The sequence below is a fragment of the Pocillopora damicornis genome, chromosome 14 (assembly GCF_964200805.1).
Source record: "Pocillopora damicornis chromosome 14, jaPocDami1.2, whole genome shotgun sequence".
Classification (NCBI taxonomy): Eukaryota; Metazoa; Cnidaria; class Anthozoa; order Scleractinia; family Pocilloporidae; genus Pocillopora; species Pocillopora damicornis.
In genome coordinates this window covers 17,978,778-18,005,946 of record NC_142683.1, presented here as the reverse complement: position 1 = coordinate 18,005,946, position 27,169 = coordinate 17,978,778, and the positions used below count along the sequence as shown (strand labels likewise).

Here is a 27,169-nt window from a genome sequence, read left to right as displayed (position 1 = left end):
AACAGGTTACACAAAAAACCAAAAAAAAAATAGCTACCTTAAAAAGCTCTTGATTTCAAAATACAAATATAATCGTTTGTCTCATGATGTGGTCACTTTGGATGTGGATTTGACCTTTCAAATGCATACTGCTAGTCTTCTCGGGTGATGAGGTTGATTGTGTACCCATCTCCTATATACTGTTGTGCTCAGCTGTGATTGGATGGAATTCCACAGCTGTGATTGGTGCATCTTTCAGATCAGTTTCTTTTTGTAGTCTGCTGCTGTATGGCTCTCTTACTGTTGTTTTTTTTTCTATCATCGACATCCAGGCCACTAGGATTTCAATTCCATTGTCTCTAGTGATGCTGTTAGGGTTAAGTCTTACATGAATTGCTTCCTATGTAAATTGAGAGATTCTGGTGCTGACATTTCCAGCATTAGTCCTTTGTTTTTGACTTATTTTTTGTTATAGAAAAAAAAACAGTTTCTCCATTTTAGTATGATTTGTGGTATGTTGCTCACACTAATCAGATCAGGGAATGTATCTTGCACCAATCATTTTACAGCACTGGAATATCTTGCACAAATCACAGCAATTGGGTATTGTTTTCTTGTAATGATGCCACAGAATTTAGGGGCCATGCATACAGAATGACATTAACTAGAAATTGTGGGCTCATTTGATGAGTGAAATGGTTTTTGGCCTTTGTGAGAGCCTCCTTGATCAAGGTAGAGATTTATTGGAATATGAAGGGTTTACATTTAACTTTTTGTATCATTTTTAAATTACTGTAAGGGTATGTTTCATTCCTGCCAAGGGACTCATCCAAGGCATTTAGGCCATCTTGTTAATCACGACATCTGAAGTCTTACAGGCATCAAAGTGATGGTAGTAATCAGACCTGGTATTACTAAAGAATCCCAACTGTGTAACTTCCAACAACAATCACAAACCCCTTTAGTTGTCGTCATTTCTGTTATTCTTTAAGACTTTTCAAAACGTGGGACATAACACAAATGAAGATGGGGGAAGCCTTTTGCTCTATACAACTTCATGGACTTGAAATAATCTTATAATCAAAATTTGTATAATTATAATTTAACCCTTAACTTCCAAGACCTGATTGTTAATATTCCCCTCTAGCTGCTACACATTTTCTTGTAAATCAATGACAAGAATTTGATATTAAATCAAGATAACAACTTTAACCTGATAAGTTTTGGGTATTCTCATTACCTGTTTATTGAATAATGTTTGGATATTGTAGAGAGTGGCTATATGTTAATCACTTGAGTAAGTTACAGGTTAGTCTAAAGCAAGTTGGGGGCTTGCTAAATATTGGTGTTTTATTTGTATGTGAGATATCCTTTCAACAAGTGACAATAAAAATGTTACAAGTAACCCTTTAACTTCTTAGAGTGACTAGCATCTATTTTCTCCCTACTTTATCTCCCCTGAATCACGCATTAAGGTCATGGGAATAAAGGAAATGATCAACAAGTAAAGAGGCCTTTTGATTGTTAAACAAATTCTCCATGTCAGCACCTTTGGAAATGTATAGAGAACAGTATGGAGAATATGCATGCTGATGTTAGGGTTTAATGGTCAAGGGGAAAGAGTCAGTCCAAATGATAAAGAATATTTCCATGTCTCTGGACATGCTGCTTACTCAGACATTGTAAATGTCGGCACGTTATACCTGTTTAGCCTGATTGCCATCTCTAATTAATACTAACCTTTGTTTTGCATTGGTTTTGTGGTACACCTAGTTGAACTTTACATGACACATTGTTTTGCGTCAGTTAACTGAATTGATTTAAATACTACACCAAATATCACTTGTTAATCATACTGATCCTTTGTTTGTAAAAGTAGTTTGAGATTCTTACTTTTATTTCAATTTCTAAACATGGGAAATACAACATACTCTCGACTTTGGACCCTAATTCCTGCATTTCTTTCTCTAGCTGATTGAGATATTTCAGTCTCACTGTTTAGATATATGTTAAATTTATAAGGAAATAAGTTGGATAAAATATGGTTGAAATAAGGACTTCATCTTGTTTTTGGATCAGTTAATTGCCTGTTCTTTTTCTCTTTAATCATAGTTGAACCTTCAAAAAAGTAGAATTTCCTTGTAACAACTTTGGCAGAGATATTAAGGTATGGATATTAAAACAGTAGAAATGTATTGCAAAGCTTATGTAGTCAATACCTTGCAAAAACTCATCCATTTTTTTCTTTAAAAAAATTCTATTGTTTCAATATTCAGAGGGTATTTTCTTCGTCCAGAAAAGAGCTGTAACTCTGAAACTTGAACACAATACGCAGCTAATCACGCTCTTTTTAACTCACTATGAATTGTTCCGGAATCTCTCCTTTTCTCGGAGATGTAAACCCATGAATATTGAAACAATAAAAATTCGTTGATGAGCTCTGGGCAACTTGTAGGAACAACGAATTAAACTGAATTCTAAAACTCATTAACAGAATTATATTGCTTCAATATTCAGGTGGGATTTTCTCGGCTCACAAGAGAGCTGTAACTTTGCCTCTAGCATTGAATACACAGCTAATCACGCTCTTTCCAACCCATTCTATATTGTTTCGGAATTCGTCCTTTCTCCCGGAGATATGTACCCACGAATAATGAAACCATAGAGTTGGTTAATAAGCATTTGGCAACTTAGAAGAACCTCGAGCCAAACCAAGTTTTCAAACTAATCAACAAAATTCTATTGTTTCAATATTCAGAAAGGATTTCTCGATCCAGAAGAGAACTGTCACTTTGACACTTGTACACCAAACACAGGTAATCACGCCCTTTTCAACTCATTAAAAATTACTCCGGAATTCTTTTTTTTTTTCAAGAGAAATCCAACCATGAATATTGAAACAACAAAAATTGTAATCTCGCTATTTCCAACTCATTGTAAATTATTCCGGAATTCCTCCTTCCCACGGAGTTATGTTCCCATGAATATTGAAACAATAGAAATTGTTTAATGAGCTTTTGGCAACTTGGAAGAACCACGAGCTAAACCGGGTTCTGAAACTCATAAAAAAAATTCTATTTTTTAAATATTCAGAGAGGATTTTCTCGGCCCACAATAAATCTGTAACTTTGACACTTGCACACAAGATACAGCTACATACGCTTTCTCTAACAAGTTATAAAAATTCCAGGAATTCCTCCTTTCCGCAGAGATATGAACCTGTGAATATTGAAATAATAGAAATCAGTTAATGAGCTTTTCGCAACTTGGGAGAACCACGAGCCAAACCGAGCTTTCAAACTCAGTCCACAAAAGAGCTGTTACTTTAACATTCGCACAATATACACAGCTATCACGCTTTTTTTTAACTCACCATAATTTTTTCGGGATTTCCTACTTATCACGGAGATATATACCCATGAGTATTGAAACAAACAAGAAAAAAATGGTTAACGAGCTTTTCGTAACTTGGAAGAACCGCGGGCTAAACCGAGTTCTCAAACTCATTAACAAATTTCATTGTTTCAATATTCAGATGGGATTTTCTTGGCCCACAAGAGAGCTGTCTTTTTAATACTTGCATACAATACACAGCTGATTACGCTCTTTTCAACTCATTATAAATTGTTCCGGAATTTTTTTTCTTTCCCGGAGATATATATCCATGAATATTGAAACAACAGAAATTGGTTAATGAGCTTTTGGTAACTTGGAAGAACCGCGAGCTAAACCGAGTTCTCAAACTCATTAACAAAATTCTATTGTTTCAATAGTTAGGGGTGGTTTTCTCGGTCCAGAAAAGAGCTGTAACTTTGACACTCGCACACAATATACAGCTACTGGCGCTCTCTACAACGAGTTAAAAATTTTCTAGGAATTCCTTCTTTTCGTAAAGATATAAACGCATGAATACTAAAACAATAGAAATTGGTTAATGAGCTTTTTGCAACTTGGAAGAACCACGAGCTAAACCGAGTTCTCAAACTCATTAGCAAAATTCTATTTTTACAATATTTAGAGGGGATTTTCTCGGCCCAGAAAAGAGCTGTAACTTTGACGCTTGCATCCAACACAAATCTCATCACTTTCTTTCTTACGCAGTATAAATTGTCCCAGAATTACTCCTTTTCACGGAGAAATACTTCTGCGAATATTGAAACAATTCAAATTGGTTCAAGAACTTTTCTGACGTTTGGTTAACCACGAGCTAGTTTGCACCACGAAATTACATCGTTTACATATTCAGAGGGGATTTGGAAAAGGTACTAAAGCCCTTTGTAACATGTAATAAATTGTCTCCGAATTCCTTTTTTCACTGAGATGTAAACGCATGAATATTGAAAAAATTAAAATTTGCTTTTGAGCTTTTGGGGCACATCTTAACTCTGACCTTAAAGTTGGTAGTGAATGAAATAAGAAAATGCAAACAGACTTCTGTAAACGATTTGGCTTTATTTCCAAATACCCACTCCCAGAATGAGACAAAAATGTTCAAATTTAAGAGAAATTGCAATGGAAAATTGTTGTCGTTTTTTCTTTTTACAACAAACAACTCGAACAAAAGAGGTATCACACCATCATGCTTGCATCATTGCTTGTCGCGAATTGCAATTGCCTGTTTTTTTCATCCATTTTAAAATCGCAGTAATTGCTAAGTGCCTCAATTCAAGACTAGACCTCGATCGCTGCAAAAATAGGTTTTTTTTTTCTCACTAGGTAATAAAAGATGCGATTTAGAACAATAGCGCGAGCTGCAAATAAATCACAAAGATAAGAACCACTATACTCGAGGATCACGATGACTCGAAAGTGGATTCAGAAGGTGGGAAAATGACCATTTTCCATTAAAATGTTTTCAGCTACTGTAGGTATCTATTTGACTAGCCAGTAGCACCGGATGGCGTAACATCTGGGTGGCAATGACTTTCAAGTCTGCTGCTCATTAACTCTGTGCCTTGAATACCAGTACAGCTGCAAGTTGATCCACATTTACAATCCTCAGGTACAATCGTCAGCTTTCTACGTCTTCTCTTTCCAATTATGTGCACCAGCAATAGAATAAACGCACACAACAAAATGCTCGCCAGGAGAGCTATCCACGTACTGTGCTGTTTGACAACTGAAGGGATGTCGCCTCTTTTACGGTTGTCATCCTCGTTACCAACCGATTTAGAGTATGGAACCTTGTTACTTAAGTTTCCGGAATCGGTGGACTTGGGACTGCCGGAATAGGCGAAATTCGGAGCAGATGTTGATTCTGGACTACTGTTTTTCTCGTTGTGACTACCACTTGCAACTTCGTCAATGTTTTCTCCACCTGGTTTGGTTGGTTTCGAAGTGATATCACTTGCGCTCTGGTTGCCGCGATTGAAGTTCGTGGTCCGTTCAATCGTCGCTGGCTTAGCAGTGGAGTTATATATGTTGGTGATACTACTTGGGGTTTGAGTGCTGCCCAAATCGCGCTGGACACGTTGCTTTCGTTCCACAAACCAAGAAGCTAAGAGAAAGAGAGTAAATTTTTAGCATTTTTGGCCAGTGTGGAATGCGTTGAGTTTAAAAAAGTTGGCTTCATTCGTGACGCGTTATTGAGATCAAATAAAGGACGCGACGGATTAATTTTACAGAAAGCCAAGGTCAGGTGAGATTTGAAGTGTTACTGTTAAATTCATGACGCGTGAAATACTGTTTTAAGAGTACGTGTCGCATGAATTCCCTTAAATTTCGTGCGTACGTGAAATGGAATCGGGACCTCCCCCTAACCACCCACCCCCCCCTCTCCCACCTCCCTTTGCTACCCTCTTTAAAGTTGTGTAAGATAATGAGTACATGTTTAGAAAATTTAGGCTTCTGATCGATAGAAAGCGATGAGATCAAAGTTGTTGGGGCACGTCCGTCGAAGTAGCTCCAAGGTTTTGACCTCGGTTATTGAACAAAGAATTTAATACAGTACTTCAAGTCTTCGTGAAGGACCCAGGAAATATCTTTGCCCCATGCTTATGACTAACGGTATAAAATTTTATTTGTGCCATGATAGAGGTCAAAATTTACCTTCTTTCATGTTCTATTTACTGTCTATTTTGCAACAGTTTCAATACAAGTAATGCCAGAAGGAAACGGTACAATATAAGCTGCGCATTTCCTATTTAAGATCTCATTACGTAGGTAATCTTTGATTACATAATTCACCCATCTACAAACGACCGCCTTAAAAAACATGTTTTCCTAAGTTTAGTGTACTTTTTCTACGAGTTACGGCGAAACTAGAAGACAGCCAAAAAGTATTTGGTACATGGAGATCAAAAGTAAAGTTAGAAACACACGCTTTTTTTCTTGTCGAGTATTCAACGCCCTTTTTCGATGTGGCGGCTTCTAACATTAAATTGTAAACATTCTTAACTTCTTCGATTACAGTAACGAGGCATGCTGCTAAATGAAATGTATCTTACGCTATCCATCACCATTCTCCTAAAGTTCTAAGAAATTTGAATTCCTTTTTGATTAAGTAAGTTGGCCGCGAGAAGTGTAATCTCAAGGGTATCGGAATTTGAAGAAACTCTTCTCCTCTTTAGCTGGCGCGCAAATTCTGAAGCTACAAAATTGTAGTTCTTGCCTAAACGAGTTCTTAAGAAGGCTGAGATCTTATAAAGCTTTCATCAAAATCTCGCAAGAAGTTAGCGCTCCATATGCAAAAGGGTTCCCACTCTAAAATTTGCACATTGAGTCGAATAGCGTAACTGATCTGAAACCATACTAACCTTGTGCACGTTGCGGTTTGCTTAAGGTGGCTGCTGTGGGTTTTAAGACGATGGTAGAAGATAGACAAGCGAACAAGGCCCCAAGAATAAACAATGGGCTAAATGGTTTCATTTTGAAAACTGTACCGCATGAAATCGTAGGGTGCCTTTATTCGTTAATGATGTCTGCGGTACCAAACCACAACTCACTGACCTTAGTGTGGGACATCTGACACCGATAGAGGATCGTATAACACGCGAGCTTTGAGAAAATGGACTTGTTGACGTTTTTAGTTACCACAATTATGGCCTTGCCTAATGACCATAAACAAGTCTCGATTGACCGCTAACCTCATCGTCTTTCACAACAAACACTTATTCGGATACTTAAGTTTTTTTAAACAAAGAGGTCAGTGATCTCATGCCCACCGCAGGGATAAATGAAAAATGCGCGGTAGCTTTTTCTTGTCGGGGCACGTGATATTCACTTCCTGAGAAGTAATTAACAGTGATATTTCCTGACAAATCACGAATTCTTTTTGTCCCGTGTTCTTGCGAAATAAATTCAAACGCTTTTCTTTATTCAACGACAAAGCTGAAAGGAGTCATTTATCATAACTTGCGTTACGGAGAATCACGTGTCCTTGATTAAGACAACGCTTAAAATAACCTTAAGCTTCAGTAGACAAACGCCAATAAATGCACACAAAAAAAAGTTGGTCAAAAATAGAGAAGATTAGAGCAGATTGCAATTACGAGCTTGAGAAAACTCGTCTAACTGTCTGCCCAGTACTGATCCACTTAACGTTAAATTTGTCCTTTTATTGATTTATTGAATGAAGAATATTATTATTGAATGAAGTTCTAGACATCGCTGATCTTAGCAGTTTTAAGATCGCGGGTCAAAGATAACATCTCTATGGCCTGTCTTTTATGAATTTTGTGTAGAGCCAACCGGAAGTCTGAAGCGCATTCTTACAAAAATACGAATGGTCCCTGGTTCGATCAGATTCTATGCTGTTTATCATGCGTGCGCACGGCTGACCCGGAAACTGAAAGTACAAATTCTCTAACCAAATGAAAAAGTTAATTAATTTTTTTTTAAAACTATTTTAAGTTAATCCACAATACGTTTATTAATAACAATGGAAATTGATATCTTTTTGTTAAAACTACGTTTGGTTGGCTAATCCTTCCTCCATGTATTAATAACAAAAAGCAATTTAAAAATCTAATTAACACACGAATAAAAAATGTTTGTAGAATAAAAAAAAGTTCGGTAACCTTCTCTGTTCGTTTGTTTCTTATCTGAAGAAATATCGATAGACTCACTACAACCGATCCACATGAATCGACACCGTGACAAACTACATAACAAACGCGTCCTCAAATTAGATTACCTTAACCGTTTGCGCGTGAATTAGCGGACTTTAAACTCTTTTGCTCAAACGACCTTTGCGGTTACCATACTAATTCAGTTATCCCTGAGGTTAACGAGATTGTTGAACCGTCTCACATTTAGATATTGAGCTTAATTTGCATGACCTTGAGAAATCTACTTGGGCCGTTAAAATTCACACGATCTGATCCACGCATTTTCAAAAGTTCATTTCGATCCTCTACAAATTATTTCTCTTAGGTATAATGCACGACATCAATGAAACTACACTATCTTAAATCCGTCACCTCCTTGTCTTTGTTATCAACTTTAAAAATTGCCTTATCCTAATTGTGACAAATGTTTTCACTTAATCACGAGCAAAATCGAAAAAACTGTCGGTTTTCAGGAAGTAAATTAACGCCTTCTTGACGAACTCATCGAGATAGAGTTTGCTTTAGCAAACTCGCACCACCGTCCTTTGTAATAAAGACGACTGTGTCGAGAGACAAAAAAGCCTCATTATCTATCGCCGAAAAGGTTCAGACAGCAAACTGCAAGCATGCAAAAATCATGAAATTGATTTGCGTTTGAGGTAAAAAAAATTGATAGTACGATCGGTCAGAAAATTTTATTGTTCAGCAAACTATGAAGTCTTTGCGTATATCGACAGCACAATGGCATGCAGAAAAACTTAAAAAATGAGATTAACTCATGCTCACAAAATGGTATGGGAAACTTTGCCTAATATAAAAATAACGTGACAGGTTTCAAGTGGCCTTAAATAACCTAAAAAAAAAAAAAAAAAAAAAAAGACTACTTATTGCTGGGTTAGTGGAAGGGCCGAACGCCAAAAATGCTTGGCTTGTGGTCAAGTATTTTCCCGTCTGGCTGATCTGCCCTAACTCTGTCATTGAGTTTTATGGTCACCACCCCTTGTCTTCCTTTCTCTCTTCCTTCAGCTCGCATCATGCGGAGTCATGGGTCTTTTTCCCGATCCCGGGACCTGCTACTGCCATCTCGTGGGGCCCTCATGAGGGAATTTTCTATTACACCACATTTTCCAATAAAACCGCGCGCGGTGTTTTAAGGGCCATATGATAATGGAAATAAAAACTTCTTTCCTTGAAATTTTTTCATTCTTAACAGAAAACATCTCTCACCAGTCTTTTTCGACGCGTAGTTAACTTCTTGATGACGTCATCGAGATGTTCTCAAGTCACACAATAACCAGGAAAAAAGCAGCGATAACACTGTGATACAGAGCATTATCTAAAAGAAAAAAAGTTACATTTAGCAACTGCGCTCCTCTTGACCATACAAACACCAATAGTAAAATGGCAGACTAGCCAGCACTTTTGGTCCACACCTGCCAGCACTTGCGGCTATTCAACAATATTCACTTTGCCTTCGGCGAATAATCGTCAAATATAAGATCAGCGGATAACGTTGAAGGCCACTCAAACTCGGAATATCTTTTGCAATTCACATCCGAGCTACTCGCGCAGGATTTGCGCCCGAAAATATTGTAATCGTTGCAGGAGTAAACGAGTTAAAATCATCCGTTTTTTGCTATATTATCTCACTGTTTTAGTTTATAATAAAACAACTATCCACCTCGGTGTCAATAGCTAGCAGTGGATATTTACCACGCGGCTTCGCAGCTTGTAAATTTCCAACACTGGCCACCTCCGCTTCACTTTGGTGAATGGTTATAACTAAAGTGTTCTGTGAACAGATTCTGGTGTTATACAACACCCCCACTTAACAAGTAAAACTCAAGTAAGGCTAAGAAAACTCTGGACTTACCACTAAATAACCATAGGGATTGACCGAGTCAAACTCAAATCTGGCCAACACAGCATTACCATCCATACTGATACAGTTCAGTGTGGATTCGTATTCACATTTCATTCGAACGTTCTTTAACAAGATCTTGGTGATCGCAGAGTAGCCATAGAACTGAGGATTGACGTAAAATAATAAGTTGTACCTGAAATGACAGAAGCACCGAATGAGACATAGTTATTATTTATCAAGAATACCTTTGACGCTCTGATAAGTTCACTCCTTTAGAATCCCACCCCCCCAATCTTAAATGCCCCTTTTTCATAAGCTACTCTCCCCTTTTTCAACCACAGATTATTAATAAGTACCCCTCGATAACGTGCCCTCCGTCCGAAACTTCAGATCTTTAATAATCTATTCCTCTCAAATAGGCCCCGTCAAAAACCTTGAATTTACAAAATGTCCCTCTCTTATAAAACCTCTTTCTCGCTATTTAAGCCCTTAGAATTCCTCTTCTAGAGAGGAAGAAAAAAAAAACATTTGCCCACCAATCCGATTTAAAGTTAGTCAAACAACAATGCTTCACCAGATAAATAAAACCGGCGATACCCACCCTATGGGCATCTGACTCCATGTGACAATGAATCCGCCGGAGAATCCTCCTAATGCAGCTATGACGCCGCTTGCGTGACACGCGTTACTCGGTGTAATGTAAGTTGCCAACATGTAAACTGCGATCCACGTTTGGTTCAACACCAGTGACGTGATTGTCACTAGGACGAATCGCCACCAGTTGTATGACGTGAACACCATGAAGTAAGTCAAAACTGAGCATGCGATTACTGGTATCACATAGGCAGCGGATGTGCTAAGAAATGTCTGCATCACGTGTTCGTATGAGAAACCGACGTTTTCTGAAGATTCCATTTGTCGAATCTGAGAAAAGGGAAAATGAAAAGTTGCTCTTTAGAGCAAATTCAAACTTTCTAGTAGCTCTGTGCCGATTATAGTGTCCTAAAAACTATATATGCTTCTCTTAAACAGCCAAAATATTTCATCAACAAATACATTCCTTTAGTTCTGCAGACCATTCTGAGGTAAAAAGGACATCTTTCATGCTGTAAGGGAAACAGTTTTCGTTTTTTAAAAGCGTGGAAGGACATATGGGAATATACTGGTTTTTCTGCGTGGCGCTTTGCGCTTTAAACTCTTAACGTAAATTGGCCACCGTAAAGAGTTCCAGAGCTGACGTTTCCAGCTTTAGCCCTTCGTCAGAGCGAAGGATGTATATCTACGAGCAATCAAGGCTCGGTCGCTCAGCTGTGTTTTCCCGCGCTTGACATCGCCTTACGAGGAAATTCTATGACGTATATTTTCGCTCTGGATATTACTTTGTTTCTGTCTGGTGATACTCAAATAAAAAACGCCATAGTTTTGAAATAAAGCTGGATACTGCAATAAAAAAAAAATTCTTTTTTTCACTCACTTCCAAATTCTTGTTGATTCGCTTGTGAAGAACCGAGCCCATGAATAAGAGACTGGGAATAGACGAACCGCAGTAGGCGGTCATTATTTGTAACGGCGTCTCTGCTTGCCAATAAACTATTCCCGCTGTCACTCCAAATACGAGGAACATGATTGGCAGGTACACTGTCTGTTCAAAAGTATTCGATAACGAGGCTCTGTAGTCTATCACAAAAAGCCTGGTAAGGAATCCACCATCTTCTGGACTAAAAACAAGGACAATTTGTTAATAGTATATGAAGCGAAACAAAGAATCAGCCTTCACTAATTTATTGACCAGAGTCAAATACAATGTTGTTTAAAGCCTTTGACCTCTAAGAATGATTAGCATCTAATTTTCAGTACAATATCACCCCCAAATCAAACGTTATGGTCACAAGGATGAAAGAAAATATCACCGACTCAAGAAACTCTTGATTGTTAAACAATTTCTTCCCATCAGCACCTTATGAAATGTGTAGAGAACAGCATAGAGATGGCGCATACTGATGTTAGGGTGGAAGGGTTAATGATTAATGTTTGTTCCAGACATACCTTTCAGACGAAGATGACAAGAGATTCTTATTTGCGTTTTTTGAGCGGAAGTCGTCCTCTCTCCACTTTTCAGGCTGATTTTGTAACAAAGTGGCCTCTATCATCTTCTCATTTCGCAGAATATCTGAAATAATGTCTTCCAAATGGCGAAAATAGATCAAAAGGGAAAATAAATACGTCAACGGAATTCCTCAGCAAAAAGGCATCCAAAATATTACGTGATTGCAGGTAAAGAAAATCGTTTGAAGATTAAGTTACACTAGAATACAAAACGCGCGAATCCTAAGACATATCGAAGATTGTATTACCCTCTAATCCTCTTTTATCTTGTGACACGCGATCGTAGCAATCTGAGAGTCCTGCAGGGTCACCACAATATATAACCTGGCGGGTCAAAATTAAGAACACAGTTAACGTCTGACTGTCATAGAAGCTTAATAGGAGGTCCCATGCAATTTACAAAACTGTCATGGTTGGATAAACGAGAAACTTCATAGTGATGACGTTGTATCGAAAAATTCCGTGGGGGAGCGGGTTGGGGTCCTTGCTTACCTGTTCATCAGCAACTAAAACCAGTTGATTGAACATCAGGGCTGTTTTACCAGGTAGAGTCTGCATGGTCATTATTACTAGGTGTCCATTGTTACAAAGGTGTTTTAGAATGTTCAGCATTTCTATGGAAGAGGCAGAGTCCAGACCTAAAAATGTGAAAATTTCAGCAATGAATGATACTGATTTATAACAGTGCTGCTCGAGATATATCTCATCCTTAATTGGTGAGCTCTAGAGCTAACTTATATCCTATGTCATACCCAGTCTTTACTCTACCTGTAATAGGTTCATCTAAGAATATGACTCGAGGTCTGGTAATGAGCTGATTTGCCAGGCACATACAGCGCTTCTGGAAAAAATCGAGGAAGAGATTAGATTAACGAGAAAAAAAAAACAAACAAACAAACAGAAAAAAAGCACCAAAGCAAAGAAAAAAATATTATTTTAGACGGATAGAACCATCCTCTTTTAGAGGGGGGAGGGGAGGAATCATTGGTTTTACTTTGCTTTGCATTGTGATTGGTCAACGCCTGATACATGAACTGCTTTCTCAACCAATCAGATGCAACACTATAACTTATTGTAACTCTCCTTAACCCGCGCTTCAGGCTGTCATCTTTTTTTTGTTTCTTTAAGTTATCATTGGCTTCCTGTGGTATTTTCCAGCACTCTGATCGGCTGTTCTGATTGCTTGGGGTTTTTTAACGACGCTCGGTAGATATGTGCTTTAAAATACAAACAAACCTGTAAATCGGTAAGTTTCTCTTTACTCGACCCATCAAACGTTTCCTCTGCTAAAGAATTTAGTCTCATCTGCGAGAATAATAAAAATACGCCGTTAATATCTCGCTCTCTTCCCAAACACCGTTTCATCTTAATAAAGGTCGCGGGTTGCAGACAAAATTTATCCACAAGCACAATCTTTCGACCCTCCTCGTTTCGTTTTTGTTTGAAAAGTCTCCTAATTTCTTTACTCATGCTTTAGTCAATATTTGTTTAAACATTTTTTTCGGCCATCTCTTTTTTTTTTTAATCACACATACCTCGGACATCACCTGGTCCACTCTTTCCAACTTGACCGCAGTTTTCGTTTTTCTGGACATTCTCATCAAAGCGGTTAGAATCAAATACTGTCTAACCGTAACCTCTCCATAATAAGGCATCTTAAATTGATTGAGAAAAATATAACTATTTCGAGCTTCCTTTTGTGCGCTACCTTGCATATTGAGATGTTTCTGTAAAATGAAGGAATGGCGATTAGTGACTTTTGACGGGATGTTACCAATACCAGCTACGGAGAGCCAGAGTCTGGGACCAAGAGTACAGCGGTAATCCGCGTAAAAATTACAAATGGCGGATGAAAACATGGAAAAAGGGTCTGAGCACCAGTTTTGGTGCAAGTGCTCTTCGAACTTAGTCGTCAGAGTAATTGTCATGGACGATAACTAAAGATTGTGTTAAGGGTATCTGACTTGAACTCTTATTTCAAAAATTTAGTTTTAAATAAATTGCAGGTGTGATAGATTTCGAGCCTTCGAAGAGGCGAGTGTCAGAAAACCTGACTAATCGAAGGTAAGGATGCTAAGATAGAAAAAAGCTTAAAAGCAACTGATTATTTTGGCTTCTTTTTCGGTTAGCAGCGAAGCAGCGAAAATCTAATTGTTGTCCGCGGACTTAACCGATACTTGTTGACTTTATTCATGAAATTTTTGTCGAATTATCTTCGAAACGGGATAATACTCCTGGTATTTTAAGAAGAAAGTTGTGTTTTACCTGCTTACATCCACACTTTAATTTTCCACTCAAAAGACTCAGTAGTTTTGTTTTACCAGCTCCATGCTTTCCCACTATTGCAATAAATTCACCTTGTTTGAAGCTCAATGTGGCGTTCTTGATCCTCAACATACAGGAATCTTTCTTTCCGTCTGTCCTTCTTTCTGGATCATTCCTGATAGTTGAACGAGAAAAACCGCTATTTTCTTTATTTTCCGAGCATTTAACGTCTTTGCAAATCGTATTGCTTTTAAACTGTTCGTTCCCATGATTTTGGAGAAATAATAAACGTAGATATTGCGCTGTTCGGTAAAATATTGTATTATTAGAGAACGTATCCTCCTCCTTCATTGATCGTTCTTTGAAATCTTCTGGTTCCAGATTTTCGAAACTTGGGGAATGATTAGAAACTTGTGAGGACGAGTACAGTAAAAGTGTTATTGCCTCGCCATAACCGGACACCTTAAACAAATGAAAAAGATAAAAATAGTCAAAATGCTTAATCCCAATAAAAATGACGACAAATATTATATAGTATGATAATTTGATTTTATCAACTGAGTTGATGATGTAAACTGGCCACCGTAAAGAGTTCCAAAGCTGACGTTTCGAGCCTTAGTCCTTCGTCAGAGCCATTCTCTCTGACCAAGGGCTATGGCTCGAAATGTATGGCATGTATGGGTACAAGTCACCTATAAACGGAAACATCCGAAATCAGGCGGATCTGTCCGAAAACGAAACCACCCGATACGGGGCGGACGTGTCCGCAATCGGACAGAACAGGCCAAAATCGAATGAAACCGCCCTTATTCGGACACACGTGTCTGAAATCAGACAGAGCGGTCCGAAAATGTTTGAAATCGGGTGCAACCGGACCAATATAGGATAAAACTGTCCGAAATCTGACGAAAGCGTCTGATTTCAAACGAATGCGTTTGAAAGCGGACGACACAGAGCGATTCTGACGGAATTGTACAAAAGTAAAAGTTAGCATAATACCATTTTGAGCTATTTAGCGCTCTCAAGCAAATCATCAAGAAAAAGCCGAGTTGCATCCGCATCGCTCGACCAGAATATTCTATTCTCGTCAATGGGAGTAGATCCCTACTTGCAACATAAACTTATTGCTAGTACAATTTTACCTGCTGCGACTCCTTATGGTCTCCAAGATATCGCTTTTTATTTCGTGCCAAAAGAAGTAACTGGACCATAAAACAGATCTTAACCGCTACACAAACACCAGTGGGTACCAGGGACAAGAATAGAATAACCCAATTGAGCACCTCTCCCCAGTCCACAGCGGTGTCCACAAATTTAAGTGACTCCGAGCACGTGGGATTGCACATTGGTCCAAGACAGGTGTCAGTCACTCTCACAGATTGATGACGTTTCTCAAACCATTTTTGAAGAATGGACTGCAAACTAATGATTTCGTTTCCACGTCCTATTGTTGTACGCAACCAACTTCCGGGTACTTTGGACAAGCTGGAGAAATTTTTCAGGAAGTAGTAAATTATTGTAATCAAAAAATTAATTCTCCCAACTATTTCAACGAAAAAAAGGAACGACCTAACGAGTGAACGAACGCACGAACAAACGAATGAACGAACGAACGAACGAATAAACTACCAGACGAAGGAGCGAACGCACGAACAAACGAACGAACGAACGAACGAACTAACGAAGGAACGAACGCGTAGACAAACGAGTGAAGGAACAAATGAAGGAACGAATGAATGAGTTGACGAGCGAATGAACTAACGAACGAACGAACGAACAAACGAAAAGGCGAACGAATGAACGAACGAACGAGGAACGAAAGCATTAAGTAACAAAAGAACAAACAAATAACGAAGACATGAACAAAAAAATGATCAACCAACGAAGGAACGAGGGAACAACAAAAACCGAATAAACAGAGAGACAAACGAAAGCACGAAGTATAGTGATTGCACGACCAAAAGAAATAGAAAAAAAAAACGTAATGAACGAGAGAATGAAAGAATTCTGACAACTCACCGGAAAAAAGCATTTCCCTGGTTGAACATTCTACTGTAGTGAAGCACTTCTCCTTCATCTCTTAAACTTGACATGCCAAAGAAAGTGTGCTGAAAACACGCGGGCACAAAGTAACTAAGGTTTGAAGATCTGGGTTCAATTGCAAACAAAGATTGATTCATGGCACCCCCATATGACTCGATCAGAGTTAACAGATCTGTCATACCGTTATCTGCGACGGAAACTCTTTTCGACAAACGGGCGACAATGTCTCCAATGATATAAATATCATACATGCTGAACACAAATAGCGTTGGTACGTTTGATGGGTAGTATCCCCGTTTAAGCATACATGAAGCTGACAAACAGCACGGATACCCATGAGTAGTATCTGCACATGCACTTGATAACGGCTTACCGATGATGTAGAATTCCTTAGCAACCTTTGATGTGATGCTCTCTCGGAAATTCAAAAACCATCCACCGTCTATGATCACTGAAATGCTAACATGTAAATTCCTGGATGACATAAGTTCTTGTAACCATTGTACGTGGTTGATCGCACCCACCCCTCCCGCGCTGCTCCCAACTAAAACAACCTCACGCGCTCGGCTCAAACCTTGGTCGAGCAGCTCATAAATAGCGCTTTGAAAAATGATTTTACCGCTGAAAACAAACTGTTCCACACTGCTTGATGCTCTGTTTTGTGTTCCCAGCCATGCATCGCTGCTGCAATACGGTATCAAAACACGTGAATAATTGTAGAATAACTTATTCTCGTTTCGAGTTGTTGAGAGCAAGTCCTTCCCACTGATTGTGCTTGGCATGTACTTGGATGTCATTAGAGCGTTCGTTAACTCGCTCCCAAATCGTGCATGACATTGAGCCTTTGTGAGACAATACGCTCCGCTCTCCAAAAATATAATCCACTGTGATGGCTCCTGAACATCCATATAATAAATTGCTGTTGTTCCGTCATTACACAAAGCATCTTTGTTGCTAAGGGTCTTCTTGTACATCGTGTTAGAGCGAATATTTCCACTGGCAACCATTTCAGAAGATAGGATGCTGGTCGCTAAAAGGACTGTTAAGAACATCTCTATGGACGAAAAATCAGCTTCTATCCCCTTAAACTCTTGAAAAAAATTTCTTAGAACAGCGTAAATTATGTTAACTTGTTGTTAAAGTTGCCTGTGCGCAAGGTACCGATATCGACACAATTTTCACTCAATCCAATTTTCTCCGTCATGAAAATCCATTTAATAATTTGTTAACTGTCACTAAATCACTCATTGCAATAACGAGCACAGTGTTTAGGTTTCACTTCTGCTCTTGTTTAAGTATTTATGTCGTGAAACATTTTTATGGATCAGTGTTCCTAATTTCGAGTTTTCTTACTAACGTGTCTTTACAGGTGTTTAAATTATGTTCTATTCGGAAAATTTGCAACTTTACAGTTTTAGGTTAGATTGGTCAAAGAAAAGGAATGGGTTATGGTTTGTCGGTAAAAGAAAACGAATTATTTACAAGGAAGTTTAAGCACCTGATGGTTTCTAATGACGAAAGGAGCCCTCGGGCAATGCGATAGAAGTTAACTACTAATTGAATTTTCAAATGACTGTGAATATATGAAAACCATGTGTGTGAAATATGCGGATAAAGACGTGAATATGAAAACGATCTTCGCAGTAATGAACACTACTTGCGCAGTAATGAAAATAAGGCCTGAAAAAAAAAAAAAAATTTAGGCCTGTAATTAATTAAATTTTCATTCGACCCCCCACATATATGTGAATTCTTTAGATTTGGTTTTACGAAACGTAATCGATATGCGTTCACTTAACAATCAAGACCTGTTGCATGTTAGTCCTTCATTAGTCATTCGGTACCCGGCCTTATTCAACTGTCATTTGTTATAACACGATTTTTTTTTCCTTTGAAGCAGTTGTTAGTGGATCAACGATGAACAATCTTAATAATGAAAAACGTTGAAAACTGCAAACGACAATCCCAGCTTTGAAATTTTCATCTTGTTCTTTGAGAGGATCCCTTGTGAGAAGAAAAGCTTTCACATACATTATCCTTTCGAAATTCCTATCAAACTGGATAACATAACGCGCCTTAGCCGTTCAAAGTGTTTCCATTTAAGAAGTGCCACCTGTTCCTAGCCTCCTGTTTTCAGTTTTTCAGCTTGCTTTTACTTTCTTCAATTTATATTGTAGTAGTGTATTGTGGTGTGACTTTCAATATCGTAAAAATTTGTTTCTTCAATAGACAAAAATGATGAAGAAATTATGTGCTATTTACTTTGGTATAAAAGCTTGGCAAAGACAATTTCCACAAAGAGTTTGCTGGATTATCACCTCCTCAAAACCTTTAACAATTTTTGTTAGCTAGTCTTTATCCACAAGTACGCCAAATTTAACCTGAAACACCTTAGACTGACAAACAAGTCTTATCCTTGACTTTCACGGTTAATGTCAGTATCTTGTAATCAACTGCGCACCTACCCCTCCCATAAAAAATATTAACCCTAACTTGTTATCAGTTGGATGTAGTTGGGTTGGGGGAGGGGTAAGCGTGCAGGTGCTCAGACAATGACATTGATCCACTCTGAAAATGACTTCCGCTGAGGGTTTTAAAAACATCAGTCAGTGTGACGCAGATTGAGAGACCACTGGTTTCTTTAGAGAAGTCATATCGATGACGCTAAATACACTATTACACTCTTATGTTAAGATAGATCGTCGCATCTAAAAGTTTTTCCACTGATAAAGAATCTCTCACCCTGAATTCCAAACGTTTTATGTATCTTTTCGCGTAAGAAATACTTCCTTAATTATTCTCCTTGGCTTCAACTTCCACTTAGGTTGTCAAAAGGTCAGCAGTAAGCATCGCCGGCAACAGTCCTGCCCAGGACTACTCTCACTTGGATGACCAACCAACACAAGTTCATGACCAAACCGTTTACTGTATATTCAGAGCTTCAGTTTCTAATCGTCTCAAATATTCTTGTTCTTAAAGCTCAACTAAATCGAGTTTCATTCATGTTTCCTATCATTCCTTACCAAAGTACACTGTTCTTAATTCTTTTTTATTCACTTTTCCCATAGTGTTCCGTGGCAACTCCTCGACCACCAACAAGACCGAGGGAATCTGGTATGGAACCATGAAACCGCTGGCCCATCGTTTCAAGTCTTCAAGACTCAATTTCTATGTGCGAACAAGCAGAGGAAAAACATCATAAGCTAAAAAAAAAATGACAAACAAAAAGAATGAAAATGCAACGCCTTGTTCAGCTAGTAAAAGCTGACAAGCCAGGATTTGAAAAAGGTAATTTTGTAGCAGATGAAATTGGCTAAAGTAGATGACTTTCTCAGCAAGCATTTCAGTAGTGGTGGCTTCTGTCTCCTTAACAATTTTTGATTTACAACAATAGCGCCCGATTTTTTACTTTGGACATAAGTGTCCGATTTTTGATTTTATACACCGCTCTTCAATTTTTGATTTTGGATACTAGAGTCCAATTTTTTATTTTGGATACTAGAGTCCAATTTTTGATTTGTACCTTCTAGCCTCATAACTCAACCTCTGTTCTTTTCATTGCTATATACATTGTGTTGCATCAGTAGCCACATGCAGTCTTGGACTGCCTACTTTTCAATACAAGTGACAGATGCACACCTTGCCAGGACTCAGCGTGACAATTGCAGCCACACGCTCTCCCCACACGGGATCAGGTTTGCCCAACACAGCACAGTCTACGATGTCATTGTGTGATAAGAGATGTCGCTCAACTTCAAGAGCACTGCAGGGAAAAACGTTCACAAGAAAAATTGCACATTTTAATTCAACAACAGTCTAAGAAAAATTCTCATTTATAGATAAGTAGTCCTGGAATGTATTAGTGCCGCTGATAAAAATCACTCGGCGCCAGGAGAACAATAAGAAGTAATTCAACACAAATCGAAGCGATAGAACGTCTCTCATCTCTACCAAACCTTCACCAAAATATGTCAACACCGTTACATTAGAAACCGCCAAGAATTTTCGCGTTGCTTAACAGCCCAATTTGGCTACAAATGTTGGCTACAAACTCAACACCATCGAACCAAATTGTATTTTGGCTCAAGCTTCTTCGCTACATAAAAAAGTGGCCCTTCGTTCTATATTTCCAAGCAGAATTGAAACCTGAAGTATGGGATTATGCAGAGCGAGGAAGGAACTAGAAAAAATCCTCGGAACAAGGCAGGAATCAAACCCAGGCCACAGCGTTAAACTTGCGCGGGTAACTGGCACTAGGCCGACCAAAACTCTGCTTCCCAACATGCATTTTGATTCTGACCTGATCTTGTATCCTCCACTTTTAATGATATCCACCGATGTCCTTCCCAGAATGCTGTACACTCCATTTGCATAAGCTGGAAAGTGAGTGCAACAAAAATTCTGACGTTTATTTTAGAAGGAAAAATATCTGCAAGCATAACTCGGAGGAGAAAAAACTTCGCTCTGAGACTTAAAGCACGAGCTATTTGTTTACCAGCAGTGTCGCCTGTTTTAAACCAGCCGTCCTCTGTAAAGGTCTCTCTTGTAGCATCGGGTTTATTCCAGTAACTGGCGGAAAATGATACAATGATGTAAATTGAAAAGTGTACACTCTCGTGTGGTAAATAGAAGCTTCACGTGATTGTACAAAGTTTTAACCCTGGTTAGTGCGGTTTATCTCAAAACCAGAGAAGAGCATGTCTGAACAACCTCCTAAAATGCCGAGGATGTTGGCCCTATGCAGGGCTGCACTCTGCCTTGGAGTAACATCCATATCGTGAACTGGGAGATGGAAAGATCCCTAGCAAATTCATACCACAGAAACCGAGATTAGCTTCAGCAGATAAGAAAGGAAGTCTGGTACGCAGATGTTACTTGACAATACCCAACAGCCTAAAGTGTACATCCCCGTGTCTTAGCCCTTTAAACCTAGGAGAGACCAGCATCGAATTTCTCCCTACAGAAATACTGCTGAATCATTCATTACGATCACGAGAATAAAGGATATGATAGCCAACCTGAAAAACTCTGATTGTTACTCAAACAGTCTCCTTGTCAGTACCATAGGAAATGTAGAGAGAACAGCTTTGATAATACGAATACAAATGTTAGGTTGTAAAGGGTTAAAATAATTAGAAGAAAAAATGTATCCGTAAAAGCCAACGACCAGCAACCTATTTCCTTTAACTAATTATACTTCGTTGACTCCAGTGGAAACCAACACGCAGTTTATGCTGAGATAGAGACCAACCATTTAAACACTGATGGTCCACGAACTTGAAGCTCTCCTTCTCGGCCTTCGTTGAAAGACGAAACATGAGATCCATGTTCGTTCCCTTCAGCTATAACCTGATTGACAGGAATTAGAAAAAAAATTTCAAATTTGCAACCCAATAACTGGTGGTTTATACAAATATGATGATGAAAAATTCACGTACCTCTTTTTCACCATCCACGTTCTCTGTGACAACCCGAACTTCTGTTCCAGGTAAAGGGGTTCCCACAGAGCCCTGCGCTGACATAACATTTTATCCGTTAAATAAGAAGCCACATGATAAAGTTATGTGTGGGATTATTATACAGTATTCAACTCTATTTGGCCAATGGATTCCATGTCGCCGTGCGACTTTTCAGTGATAGCTCCCAGATGAATGCGGTAAGTCTTCACGTTGTCACTTGTCAGCCTCGTTTTCATGTTTCACGTTGGAGTCGATATATTATCTAAAAATAAACCTCTGTTGAGTTTTTCTTCACCCCTTACACAAGACTTATTCCGACGCTATACGCTATAGCCACATTTCGAAGTCATCTGTGATCTATTATTAAACACATACATGGCAACATGGAATCTATTTGTTTTCTACAACCAGGAGGCAAAAAGTTTTAATGGTGACGTCATTTATGAGTCTGCCTTCCAAAAGAACAGGAAGAGGAACCAATCAAAATGCGTGTATTATTATACTCACTATATGATTGGCTAGATGATTGTTACATCTTACCGCTAATCTTGCTCCACGCAGAGGGTTCGATAGAGCCATGCCTATCTCTGTCATTCCGTATCTTTCTAACAGTGTATGTCCTTTAGTAAACATAGATAAGCATCTTTAATATGTTCCGTATTCTTTTCATTCACACGAATTTCTAACAGTGCCAATTATAACAATATACGGAATGCTGGTCACATTTGAATCCAAAATCCAAACGTAATTGAGACAATTGTTTTAGCCTTCGAGCAAGCCCTTTTTACTACCACTTCAGCACAAGTGTTTCTTCGCTTGTGGGCAAGAATGAGGCCTTAAGTGACACGAACCTGCGAGAGGACTGCAAGAGGTATAGCACTGATAAAACCTCTTCTTGACTCGTCTCAAATCTTCACACGGGCGGAGAAACGCGCGTCCTGCAGCGCTAAGATTAAGGACCTGCTCACTATCTATTCTGGCCGTCTTCCCCCATTTCTTCATCACCAATGTTGGACGTTTCCTATATTCTTACCAACGTAAGGGGGGGGGGAGGGAAGAGGGGATTTTGTCGGCCTTAAGGTTTTTAACCGTATTTTTTCAAGGTTCTAAAAGGGTTTTCAGGGATTGTTGGAATCGGCTTTGGATGTGTGAACTCAGTATTTCATGATTGGTAAGATTTACTGCAAGAATGATTTCTTTGATTAAAACTTAATCCTTTGACAACTTAGAGTGACTAGCATCTAATTTCTCCTTACAATATCTCCTTAGAATCACACATTAAGGTCACGAGAATAAAGGAAATGATCACCAACTAAAAAAAATTCTGATTGTTATACAAATTCTCCTTGTCAGCACCTTGGAAAATGTGTAGTGAACAGTATAGAGAATATGCATATTGATATTTGGATGTAAAGGATAAATGGTTCAGCTTATTATAGAAGTGTCTGTCACACAATAGTGGAGAATAAGGGTGTGGAATCTAAAGGTTTAGGGTTTGATTCTTAATAGGAAGCTATTCATTTTTCCTTGTTCCACCCACAAGACAAGAGGAATGATATATTTTGTCAGATAAAGGAATGTTGGATTTCAATGTGATTTTAAAGTAGTGATATTCTAAAGGGTCATATTTACCTGTTATTTCCTTCCATCTTTTCATGACAGGCTCAGGGAGAGCAGCTGAACCAGACACCATTAATCTGTTATCCGCAGTTTGAAATCATAGACAAACAAACACACAAACTCATTAACCCTTTAACTCCCAAAGTGATTAACATGTAACCTCTCTCCATAATATCCATACATTAATCCACCATGCAGGTAATGAGAATACCTATACTTATCAGGTACAAGTTTTTATCTTAATCTAAAACCAAACACTTGTCACTAATTTACAAGGAAATGTGTCACAAGTATTGGGGAGAATTAAGATTTAGATCATGGGAGTTGAAGGGTTAACATTGAACATTTACAAGAATACAATAACCATCTCAAAACTTAAATACTAGATCATGATAATTTTTTTTGTGTGTCTGAAGAGCAGCTTATACAGAAAAAAAATGGAATTCCAGAAAAAGAACAAGAACACAAATTAAATCTACCTGAGTTGTTCACATCTAAATCTTATTTTCTCCTTCTCTTCTTTCGTCAGGTTCTCTTTTCCATAGTGCTCTATCAGTTTGCTGTAAATTGTTGGAACAGCCATGAATAAAGATGGGCATGGCTCATCTCCAGTTAGGATATCCCACACCTGTGTATGAATATGGAGAGATAACTCTATGCTATGTTCATCATGCATGTTTAAAATCTCTTGATTCATATTTACTTTTTAACTAAGCAAGAGCTCATGATGTTAGGACCCAGTTTAGCTGAAATATTTCCCTCCTTCTACATGTGTGATTGAACTCAGTTGACCAGCTTTAATTACAAGACTGCTGCTTTGTCTATAATTTCCATCTATCTCCTTCTTCCAAGTTCTTTTACCTTGTAGACCTTACACTGTGCCATGTGGCTTTATGCAGCCCTGTTCACCCTATTGCAAGTTTTTTCAGAACAATGAGATAGCTGTTTCCCCCCATGAATTTGGACTCCCTTCCCCCTTCCCCCCAATTAGATAGGTGCTCCCCCTGAATTTAAACTCCTCCTCTTTGTGGATGTGCCTCATGTCTTGTCCTAAAGTGAATGAAAACTATATGATCATGTGGCAGACACTTTTTAAGTTTTTTTTTTTATGTTAAGTGCTCATCAAGTTGTTTGGGTCATACAATAAAATATTTTAACTTTTGGACAGTTTCCTTAAAATAAAATCTTTTTCAGTTTGCTACCTAAAACTGATGAAAGTTGTGTAAGATTCAAGCTAACTCTGGTCAATTTATAGTGAGTGTAATTCCTCAGCACAATAACAGCAACATTTATGAAACTCCTACCACAATATGTTGCAGTTAACTACCAGCTTTCTAATGTAAAGAGACAACAAATTTATGCAGTCAGCAAGGAGAATAAGTACTAACTCTTTTTTAATTATTTACCTTGTCAGGCATAAATTTTGGTAACATGTGACATGTGGCTCCAACCCACAAAGGGCAAAGAAGGACATTTACTATGCCATGGACATGATGAAGTGGAAGACAGTGGATAATATAGTCAGCTGCCTTCCATTCCCATGCTTTGACTAAAGCAGTAATCTGTGATCTGATGCAACAAAATAATACAAATTTAAGTGGTACTGATGGTAGGGTAATTAAATACAATCACACTCACCTATTTAGAAGGAAAAATGGTAATTTCAAACCTAATAATATACATGAAAAAATTATGCGTGTCTGATTATCTGAAAATGAATGCATTTTGAAAGTGAGTGTTAAGTTGTAACACAAGTGCAATTAGCAAATAGCGTGTGCATCCTACCAGAATTTTTTCTTTCTTGGCTTTCTATGATGCTTTTTTCATGTAAATTATTAACAAGTAACAACATGATTTCTCATCTTTAAAGACTACAAAATGCTCTCACCCTGTGGGCTTTTGCAATTTTGTCATTTTTGAAAAAATTACTTGTGCTTATCACCATCAAAAAGCACTTGAAATCACATTGTTACCAATACTAACTTGTTTAGTAAGTGTATAGAACTAAAATGACAGTAAATTTTGAGCTTGCTTGTAGAATGTGAAAAGAGATGTTATTCACCAGACTAGTAACAAGTGTAAGACAAAGAGAGTGGTAATAGGCTTGTAGTAATCTAGATTGTTATTCTAAGCTGTAAGCAGGCCCTTATAAGTAACCTGTAGGTGTGAGCGTTTTTTCTCTCGCATGAGAAGTCTGTGCGTGGTCTGGCACTGATTAGCAAACCCCTTCCCCTCCCCCATTGTTCTAAAATTGTCTTATGGGTGAAGCACTCCTCCTGCAGCACTAACAATGAGGGCCTGGTTACTTTCTACGTTATACTTATTATTTGGTACAACATTGAAGTGCAGAATCCAAAGGTCTGGAGTGTTTTTGTTCTCCTTTGCTTGTGACAAGATAAGTAACAGCTTTCCTTTAGATTAGTTCAACAATATTCTGTATATGAGTTAAGTCTGCCCACTGGTCCAAACACTAACTAACCTCAAATTTCCATGAGTGGACAAAACACCTTTTGGCTGTCCTGTGGTTCCACTTGTATACACAATCATTGCATCACGCCCATCCCAGCATTGCTCCGTCATTTCCACTGCAGTGAGCTCTTCACTGGACAACATCTGATTAGCAGACGTTAAGACTTGATCGACATCTGTCAAAAACATAATAGTGACTTCTTGTCCCCTAGCTAGTGGTTCCAGTTTAGGCGCATAATCACTGGACGATATGACTAAATCGGCGTTACAGTCTTGTATCATGTAATCGTACATGCTTGTAGGATGAGAATTGCAGAGAGGAACTGCAATGCCGCCATTTCTCCAGATCGCCCATTGCGTAGCTACGTACGAAACGTCGTTTGGACAGAGAAAAGCAACACAGCGGCCAGAAAGGTCTCTTCCTCTGATCCTCTGTAAGATGCTATTCCCAATTGCTTGACTCAAGAATACAATACGCTCGTAAGAGTGGCTTCCATTCGAATCAACGATCGCAACTCGGTCTTTATATTCTCTTGCTCTCAAAAATACCACAGAATTCCTCTCAGAACGGTTGTTGTTTACACTTGACGAAGCTATGTATCTCCCAGTGAGATTAACAAGACAACATCGCCGAGAAAAACGACGAAATTTACCCACAAAGTTAGAAATGGACGTAAACATTATGATGGGTTCTTTCAAATCGATGTGCTAACCACGAGCAAGAGTTCTCATTGGCTGTTAAATGATAGAACTTGACCGGAAACGGAAGTTTACCTTTGGCGGGCATACTGAATTTACACTCCAGTGTGCGACAGTTACTGCGAGTTTTTTAACAAAGCAGCTTCTCTAAGAAGTAGTTTGAGCTTTCGTAAACTTGACCATGGAGTAATCTAATTCTGTAAAAAAGAATCAAACAACCGACTATTGATTTGATATGAATCCAGTTACCTGTCTTTGTGATCCTTGGGAAGCGTGTGGGTTCATACCTACATCCAATGCCGATTTTGTTCCGTACACTAATTCGGATGCTTCTGTTCGATTTCGAACACTGCCGTCTGATCTCAGACTCTTCCATGCCATCCGATTTTGAACGCTATCGTCCGATTCCGAACGCTTCTGTCGGAGGTCATCGTCGGATTCCGGAGGCAATTTTCCGAATCAGACGCATCTGTCCGATTTTGGACACTATTGTGTAAGTTCGCACGCAATCGTCTCGCTGGGCGAGCGCTCCTGTCCGATTCCGGACGCCACTGATTCCCGGCTATGATTTTCCTAGAAATCCGTCGACATATTTTTCCGACAGAACTGAAGTAGGT

The 27,169-nt window shown here is 38.6% G+C and overlaps 2 protein-coding genes and 1 long non-coding RNA gene across 4 annotated transcripts; 1 reads left to right on the top strand and 2 right to left on the bottom strand.

Moving 5' to 3' along the window:
* The first annotated feature begins 4,838 nt into the window (after nt 1-4,838).
* Nucleotides 4,839-7,993, top strand: LOC149034825 (uncharacterized). The gene is made up of 2 exons (XR_016182881.1): nt 4,839-5,617; nt 6,761-7,993. It is a non-coding gene; the product is annotated as an uncharacterized LOC149034825 (long non-coding RNA).
* LOC113673890 (uncharacterized) lies at nt 5,337-18,106 on the bottom strand. Of its 2 annotated transcripts, none has more exons than XM_027190355.2 (14): nt 16,282-18,106; nt 15,405-15,747; nt 14,263-14,724; nt 13,533-13,724; nt 13,234-13,302; nt 12,766-12,838; nt 12,490-12,635; nt 12,246-12,321; nt 11,938-12,073; nt 11,366-11,609; nt 10,493-10,815; nt 9,901-10,084; nt 9,255-9,363; nt 5,337-5,476 (listed from the first exon to the last, which is right to left on the bottom strand). In XM_027190355.2, exons 1-13 carry the CDS (start codon nt 17,355-17,357, stop codon nt 9,292-9,294), a joined length of 3,396 nt encoding a protein of 1,131 aa, XP_027046156.2. In that variant the 5' UTR covers nt 17,358-18,106; the 3' UTR covers nt 5,337-5,476; nt 9,255-9,291. The 2 variants fall into 2 exon arrangements, with proteins under 2 accessions (XP_027046156.2, XP_089049780.1); XM_089193654.1 differs by having other exon boundaries at nt 12,766-12,835; nt 16,282-17,976.
* Nucleotides 18,107-18,926: 820 nt separating this feature from the next.
* On the bottom strand, nt 18,927-26,629 carry LOC113673905 (malonate--CoA ligase ACSF3, mitochondrial). Its single transcript, XM_027190368.2, has 11 exons — nt 25,864-26,629; nt 24,791-24,953; nt 23,864-24,012; nt 23,397-23,461; nt 22,305-22,384; nt 21,744-21,815; nt 21,557-21,654; nt 20,801-20,874; nt 20,606-20,681; nt 19,945-20,068; nt 18,927-19,473 (listed from the first exon to the last, which is right to left on the bottom strand). Exons 1-11 carry the CDS (start codon nt 26,532-26,534, stop codon nt 19,318-19,320), a joined length of 1,728 nt encoding a protein of 575 aa, XP_027046169.2. The 5' UTR covers nt 26,535-26,629; the 3' UTR covers nt 18,927-19,317.
* Nucleotides 26,630-27,169: the final 540 nt, after the last annotated feature.